This window comes from Nothobranchius furzeri, chromosome 1 (assembly GCF_043380555.1).
Source record: "Nothobranchius furzeri strain GRZ-AD chromosome 1, NfurGRZ-RIMD1, whole genome shotgun sequence".
In the NCBI taxonomy this organism is placed as follows: Eukaryota; Metazoa; Chordata; class Actinopteri; order Cyprinodontiformes; family Nothobranchiidae; genus Nothobranchius; species Nothobranchius furzeri.
Window position 1 is genome coordinate 108870351 of NC_091741.1, and position 8697 is coordinate 108879047.

The following is an 8697-nucleotide window of genomic DNA, read 5'->3' on the forward strand; positions in this document are numbered from 1 at the left end:
GTGTGTGTGTGTGTGTGTGTGTGTGTGTGTGTGTGTGTGTGTGTGTGTGTGTGTGTGTGTGTGTGTGCGTGCATGGGAATATGTGTGTGCAAGAGTGTGTGTGTGTGTGTTGGCACGACTGGGCTGCCTTCAGACTCATCCTTGTTTTACTCCAACACAGCTGCACCATGATGAGCAACCTTAATGCAAATGTTCCTGTGACACACACACACACACACTCACACTCACACACACACACACTCACACTCACACACAGTTGCACTAAACACTAGTATGTTAGCTAAATGGTAACAGCAATAACTACAGGTAAGAACATAATCAAAGCTGATGAGCTATTGTGTCCATCAGAGCAGTGTGTGTGTGTGTGTGTGTGTGTGTGTGTGTGTGTGTGCGTGCGTGCGTGCGTGCGTGCGTGCGTGCGTGCGTGCGTGTGTTACCTCGCTTGATAGGATGCTGCCGTTGGATATGATGTCCGGCTGCTGGTCTGTGAACCCAGACACAATGGCCCCACATGGATTGTGGTCTGTGTCGGTACTCCTGGTGGGGCTGCAGGGCTTGAGGAACATCAGGTCCGTTTTGGCCGACTCTGGGGTCAGACACACCTGGTAACAATAGTTCTGGTTTTGGTGGTGGGAGCCGAAGGTCCCGGACTCCTCAATGGGGACTTGGGCCGACCCGGTCCCGCTGACGTTGACGGTGCTCTGAACCAGCATGATGTCGGACTTGCTGAGCTTCTTTTTGCGGGAGCGGCTGGTCCGGGAGCAGCAGAAGCTGCAGCCCAGGCAGCAGTCACTACTCAGGCAGCTGTAGATGTTCAGCTTCTTGTCCTTCTGGCAGCGAACTGCCAGGACGATCATCACCAGGAAGAAGATGAAGGACACCGAGCCCAGGGCGATGATCAGGATCAGGGTGAGGTCCAGAGTACCGTCTTTGGCCTTGCTGGTGCCGGTTTTGTCTCCACCACCCCGACCCACTGCCACGCTGTCCACTAGCACCACAAGCACACTAGTGCTGGAGGACAGGGGGGGCTGGCCATGGTCCCTCACCTCAATCAGCAGGTCGTACAGCTGATAGGGGTCTCTTTTAGCCAACACCCGCCTCGCCGTTCGGAGCTCACCTGTCCTCCAATCCATCCGGAACATGCCATTCTCATTCCCTCTCTGGATGCTGTAGGACAGACGGGCGTTCTCACCATCATCCGCATCCATGGCCACGACCCGGGTCACCAGGTAGCCCGGCTCTGCCGAGCGGGGAAGGGGCTCCCGAGCAGTCCCGTTCTTCCCCAAGGGGGCGAGCACCAAGGGGGGGTTATCGTTCTGGTCCACCACAATGACCCTGACAGTCACATTAGTGGAGAGTTCTGGGGCCCCGGAGTCCGAAGCCTGGACCATGAAGGAGAAATCCTTCAGCTGCTCATAGTCAAAGGACCTGAGGGCGTACAGGTACCCGGTCTCCTCGTTGATGGACACGTAGGTCCTGACTGACATGCCCTGGATCTCACAGTCTAGTATGGAGTAGGTGATGAGGGCGTTTGGCCCCACGTCCGGGTCCAGGGCCGTCACAGCGTGGATGTACGCCCCTGGCACGTTGTTCTCTGTGACGTACACGTCGTAAACGGGCTGCGTGAACGCGGGCGCGTTGTCGTTCTCATCTGACACCTGGACCCGGATGGACTTACTGGAGGCCAGAGAAGGGGTCCCTTTGTCCCGCGCGACCACGGTCACGGAGTAGGAGTCTGCGTGCTCGCGGTTCAGCAGCCCGTCGGTCACGATGGTGAAGTAGTTCCTGAAGGAGGACTTGAGCTTAAACGGAACCTCACCCAGAATTTCCACCTGGACCAGCCCGTTCTCCTCCGCGTCCCGATCCGTCACGCTCAGCAGCGCGATCACCGTGCCGGGGGTCGCGCTCTCACTCACGGACTCGGTCACGGTGCTGAAGGTTATTTCCGGCGCGTTGTCGTTCACGTCGGCCACTTTGACAAGCACTTTGCAGTGCGCCGGGACGGCGTTCGGGCCCAGGTCCTTGGCCTGGACAAAGATCTGAAAGAGACTGGTCTCTTCATAGTCCACCTCCCCGCGCACCTCCACGCGCCCGGTGCGCGGGTCCACGCTGAACAGGTCCTTTACGCGGCTGGAGATGTGGTTGCTGAAGGAGTACACCACCTCCCCGTTCGGCCCGTCATCCAGGTCGGTGGCATTCAGCTGGATCACCAGGGTCCCGACCGGCGCGTTCTCGGACAAACTCACCGTGTAGACCTGCTGCTCAAACACCGGGACGTTGTCGTTCGAGTCCAGCACTTTGACCACCAGCAAGGCGGTTCCGGTCCGGGGCGGCTGGCCGCCGTCCACAGCGGTCAGGACGTACCGGTGTGCCGCCTGATGCTCCCGGTCCAAAGGCTTCTCCAGGACCAGCTCCGCGAACTTGTTTCCGTCCGTCTGCGTCTGCACGTCCAGGTAAAAGTAGTTGTTAGTGGTGATGTCATAGGTCCGGAGCGCGTTGGAGCCCACGTCCGGGTCGGACGCGCTCTCCAGCGGGAACCGGGTCCCCGGGGTCGCGCTCTCTGAGATCTCCACCGTGATGTCCGGTTCCGGGAAGCTCGGCGGATTGTCGTTAATGTCCACCACCTCGATCTCAACTCGGAACAGCTCTAGCGGGTTCTCCAGGAACACCTCCATGTTGAGCTGGCAGCTCGCGCTCTGCCGGCAGATCTGGTCCCGGTCTATCCGCTCATTGATGAACAGAACCCCGTTCTCCAGGTTCACCCCCAGGTACGGCGTCCGGGAGCTGGGCACGACCTGGAAGCGTCTGGAGGCCAACTTGGTGAGTTCCAGACCCAGGTCCTCAGCGATGTTCCCCACAAACGTGCCATGATCCGCCTCCTCCGGGACCGAGTACCGGATCTGACTGCGCGTTCCTTCAGCCAAGCACAGAACCAGCAGGAGCGCAAACATCAGAACACCTGGGTCAAGAATCCACCAGCACACAAAAACTACCATCAATCTGGCTTCTGGTCCTCAGCACGGAGTCGGAACCTCCAGGTCCATCCGCCGTTTCAGTTTCACCCGGAAAGTCCTCGTGGTGCGTAAAAGTCTCCAAACAGAGTCCAGAACCCGCTCCCGTTAAAACGGAGACATGCTGATCCTGACCGGGAGTTTGGATCACTGCAGGAGGTTCGGGTGGCGCTCTTTGGGTCTTCAGATCCACCTGAAAGATTTCACAGCGCAGCTGGTGCCACCGGTAAACGACGGAGTCCAGCTTGTTGGAATGATCTATAACAGAACCACATGACCGGTTCCTTTAGAACCAGCAGGGTCAGGAAGTCCGGGTCCACCTGTCTCACTCAGTCTGCGCACCGCTGCCGGTTCGGAATACTGAGGCGGATCATCAGAACTCTGTGCGTTTTTCACCTACAACGCCCGCCCCCGTGCAGAGAGCTCCCTTCTAATTGGCTCCTGAGGCTGTCAGTCTCTCTCTCTCTCTCTCTCTCTCTCTCTCTCTCTCTCTCTCTCTCTCTCTCTCTCTCTCTCTCTCTCTCTCTCTCTCTCTCTCTCTCTCTCTCTCTCTTACACACACTCAGAGAGAGAGGAAAAACTAATCTGGACTTCCATCACTCTAGCCAATCAGCAGACAGATTCGGAGCCGAACGGTACCGGTGAGGCGGAGGGTCTGAGGGACATCAGAACTTGTTGGGCACGTATTCAGATCTTTGGGGTCAGAACTAGCCGAACCGGGTTAACTGTGAATCATTCTCCACTCCTGTGCTGCTGTGCGCCATAATTACCGAGCTCCGGCAGGGAGAGAGAGCAGCGGCTCCGCGGACCACTCGCGACCCCTGGTGGTCCATGTTCGGATCAGGATCAAAATCCAGTGAAGTTCTACTGGTCCTCAGTAGAACGATCTGGACCAGTGAGGACGTAAAGGGACACACTTGAAGTCATTGTGGATTCAGGAGAGGACAAAAGTCTCAGGACGTCTGTCTACAGGACCAGGAACACACGCACACACCTCCCACAAACACATACGCAAACACGCACACATACCGTCCCCAAACACACGCACGCGCACAGAGACACACAAAGCTCAGTTTGTTATGCTTTATTTAAAAACTAAAAGTTAAAGATGTGAACTCTTAAAAGTCCCGTTCCTAAATAATTTGTCAAATTTCTGTTTCCCCGAAATAAACCACAGATCCACAACGGTACCAAGTTCTACAGAATCTAAACCACAATCAGTGAAACAGAGACATGGGTTCAGCCCAACACAGATCAGATGTTTCACATAATTTCTTCCTCAGGGGAACTGAAGGGTCTACTCATCACTAGTTAGCATTAGTGTTACTGATACCATCATCAGCCTTCAGTGATGTTCTGCTAGAGATGAACACATGACGGATGAGTTTGTTCACTGTCTAACTGAAGCTGTAGCATATGGGCATTTGAACCAGACCTGGATCAGGCCTGGATCAGATCTGGACTGGAACTGGACCAGACCTCGATCAGATCTGGATTGGATCTGGATCAGACCTGGGCCATTTCTCAATCCCGGGCCATTTCTCAATATACTGGCTTGTGTTCTCATGTCCTTGTGAAACGTCATCAGCGGTGGATCAAGTACTGTTCCAACCCTAATGCAAGTTTGCTCAAAGTTCCCAGAAGTGCTCTTGCTCTGCCCATCGTATCAAGGAATTGGGACAGCAAAGTGTTCCTCAATGCATTGCGTCACTGTAAGTAATTGTGTGTGTAACCTGTAAATCTGCTGTGTATGTCTGAGTTTCACTTTTCAAGATCCCTCAAAATGCTAATTAGCTAACCCACTATCAAAATAAAAGCAGAGCATCTTTGTTTTTATGAAAAATATATGTTTCTATTAATTTAACAGCAGAAGATGCTGGTATTTTATCAGTTTAGATTAAAAGTGGAAAAAATATAATATTATTTGTTTCTGTTGTTTTTTTGTTATTCAAGGAACAAACTAGACTTTTATTTTTAGGTCAGGTCGTAGCTAGAAACAAGCAGCGCTTGTTGCCATGACGCAACTGAGTACGATTGTGGTCCAAATGCTGTCCTCATCCTGTCATACTCAGTAGAACAGACTTTCTGATGTCCTTGCCAAAAACATACCTGCTTTACTCCGTTCTTTTACAGAGATGAGTTGTTGTTCATAAAGCGGCTAGCTCTGACGAACAGAGTAAAGCAGGGGAAACGCAGAATGAATGCACAAAAAATGTTTGAAGAACATACTTATTTAGTACACAAGCGTGAGTATTGAGAAACTGCCCTGGATCAGATCTGGACAAGACCTGGACGGATCTGGGTCAGACTTGCTGACATCAGGATTAGATCTGGATTAGATCTGGATCAGACCTGGACCGAGTTATTATGTAGCATTAAAATGTTATATAATTCTATGTTATCATTATTATGATTGTATGTGACAGTTAACACAAATGTGAGTATTTTTATGCTTTATAGCGGTATAAAAGTTTTACCTACAATAAATAAAACCAGCTACAGCAGAAAAGTTTCATTTCACTTTTCAGAACAGCAGAAGTTATCTTTATTTTTTCCGGATGAGTCGCAGACATTTAGTGATGCATCAGGAATCATCTGACTGTTTTTATTCTTTATTGGATGTCCTCCCAGTTGAACCAGCTGTCACATAACAGATTCTGCTTTAACTGTGAATCTTTTATACCTAATTACCTGAGACGTTTTGTCTCCATGTGGGACTCTCTGGAGTCCATGTAGAGCTGAACCAGTCTCTCTAAAGCAGCGAGCATCTCAGCAGCCGACACATCTATTATCATGTAAATCAAAGATTTGTCTGTTCCAAGCGAGTCTCCTGTCTCTGACCGGGAAGCTGTCCATGTCAGAGACAGGAGACCTGAGTCTGAGAGCAGCTCAAGAGCTCCTCCTAGTGACAAACCACAGAACTACACGAATCTCATCAGCACCACCGACACCAGAGGCGTTCAGCCCTCAGAGCAGATCCTGCTGTGCAGAAATAACTACCACGGATAAATCAATAAAGACCAGATGAAAACCATAACAGCTTCAAATCTAATTGTTCTTTTTGATCTTTCATTTTGATTATAGTGAAAATATTTCATTCAGAAAATGTTTTTTTTTTCTGTTTTCTTTTTATTTTCAGAGATCGTGTCAATGTCAGAGTTTCATGACCCACATCATAGATACACACATGACACAAGCACATGCCCCGACTTTAGGAACCGGTATTCTGCTCCCCTCACCAAATGTCTGTGACTAAAGTGAGTCAAAGATCAGGATCAGCCAGTGAAATGAATCACTTTTACTCAGTACTAGAAACACAAAATGATTTGGTTTGCTGCAGCTGTTTGTCTGTAATCCACAACCCGCTCCGTTTGTGAACTTTGTTTTACCAGGAAAGACCCTAGAGATTAAAAATCTCATTAACAAGAGAGTCCCGGCCAAGACGGCAGAAAAAACAGGAAACAGCTCACTCTTCCAGGAAATAAAAGGACAAAGCAAACTACAAGAAATCAGGTGACAAACGGAAAAGATTTGTTGAGTCAGACTCAGCAATAAACTCGGTGCAAGCCTACGGTACATTCAGGAGGAACAAGTCATGTGATCACATGCAGTTTGCTGTACGTTTCTGGAGGATGGAGGTCTGAAGGTAGGCTGGGAGAAAACCAGGAGTCCAGTAGTTTTGTAAATGAGAACAAGCTGGTGTTTAATCAGTGAATGGACAAAGCAGCCCATCCAGCGCCAGAGAACAGGGGGTGAGTCCGAGTTTTAAGGTTTGTGACAAAGCTCAGGGCTCCACGGTAGACCGAATCAGACATTGTGAGAAGACATACCTGTAAATCACATCCACATCGGGAATTCAGATGAGTCTTTTTGTCTGCAAAAGACCTGATTCTGAAGAAGGAGGCAAGTCTGAGCATCCGGTTTTTACCAGTTCCTGAATGTGAGCCTTGAATGAGAGAGACTCATCCATCAGAAAGTATTTAGACACAAGCTCCGTGGAACAGTGAGGGATGGAAGATGTGTGGATGTTGATTTTGAGTTGGAAAAAAATCCTAAAGTTTGTTTTGATGGGATTCAAAACTGGAATCAGAAGACGTGAACGGTACTAAAGGATTGTGGGAGCTGAGAAAGGGCCAGATGAGATGAAGATGCAGCTGAGTACACCACAGTCTCATCAACATAAAAATAAATATCTGTGTTTCATAGTCTCCGGTCCAGAAATGACAGGACCCCAGAACTGATCCCTGAGGAACACCTTTAGGGTACATGAAGGAACCTGGAAGTGAGGCCTCCTGCATTCACACACCTAAGTCTTTTCGACAGCATGTTCTGATTTATAGATTATAGGCCTAACTCACACACACACATGACTCACCTCATCTGAAAACATCAGAGAACCATGTCTTGGATCAGATCCCTGCAGATGAAGGAGAAGGATGAGGAGCGTGGCCTTCACCCAGGAGAAGGTGTTAATACAGGAGCCACATTTAAAGTCATTGCCCTCTCAGGTCCATCAAACACTCTACTCACATCACAGGACAGAAGCTAACTCATCACCCCAGTCTTCCTCCTCTGGTCACTGCTGCAGCCAGACCAGCAGAAATCCTTCTCCTCTAGTGAGTAAAAATGATCTCACACATTAGAGCTCCTCACACGCTGTGATGGCTATTTAGGATGCTCCTGAGAGCAGCCCCACTCGGAGGGTTATTAGAGCAGGAGGAAAGGGGATGTTTGATTTATAAAAGGGTGCAGGAATAGAGCACACTCGAAACTAAAACTCAGGATCCTTTCCTGGTTTAACAAGCATGCTCTCAATTAACATCAAAGCGCTGTCACTCTGGTGGCGCCTGATCTTTTAAACACAAACTGCATTGTTTCCTGTTCTCTTCATCTTATTTTAATTTCCAGGAAACTTCTATCTTCTGGATGGAGACAAAGATCACTTGAGCTTGTCTGACGTCACGATGGCTAGAGTGTGAGAGAATAAAGGGGGGGGGGGGGGGGGGCTGATATGGCTCAGTAGATTGTTTTAGTAACTCAAAGCCGGTTGGGAGTTTTCCAACATAAAATACAAACAGTGGTTCTGACGTGGCGGCTTCGATAGCTACAGTTACGTCGATGATCACAATCCCTACTCAGCATGTCTCACCAACAGCACAAATGTGGCATGCAGATGTGTTTTCAGTCTCATTGTGGTAAACGGGGTTATCTCCACAGATGGAAAAACCAGAACGCCTACATGGGCTCTGAATATTCAGGGCCTCATGTCCAAAGGGTGTAAACATGCCAAACACTGGTGTCAGGCCTTTCCCCTAGCCCTTAAATGGACAAGCACATACAGGACAAACACATCTGATGTTATTTTATTACCATAATCTGAAATGTCTAGGCAATTTACAGTTTTTATCTCCCAGGATGCATTTAGGCTTAAAAAGGTGATGTAACCAATTGTAAACAATGCATTAGCTATGTTAGATTTTACATTTCAGAACTGAAAAAGTGCCACAAAGCCAACAACTGTGATCTTAAGAAAATTATTCATGAATCATCGAATAAAAAAATCACACTTGGAAAAAAGATTAATCCATTAAATCTCCTCTGTTGGGAGCTTTACACAACAATGTTTCAGTGGCAGTGAAAGCTGGGGAAACGGTTGGCAGCTTGTTAACCACGGTTAGGGTTAGGG

The 8697-nt window shown here is 49.2% G+C and overlaps 1 protein-coding gene across 1 annotated transcript in view; it reads right to left on the minus strand.

The window, feature by feature from the left end:
* The window catches only part of pcdh10b (protocadherin 10b), a 21039-nt gene extending 17616 nt beyond the window's left edge, over positions 1-3423 (minus strand). Inside the window, exon 1 of the mRNA XM_015964701.3 lies at positions 438-3423. Within this exon, the coding sequence (XP_015820187.1) occupies positions 438-2996 (2559 nt within the window). The 5' untranslated portion in view covers positions 2997-3423. The remainder of the gene's footprint in view (positions 1-437) is intronic.
* Between the last annotated feature and the right edge of the window lie 5274 nt (positions 3424-8697).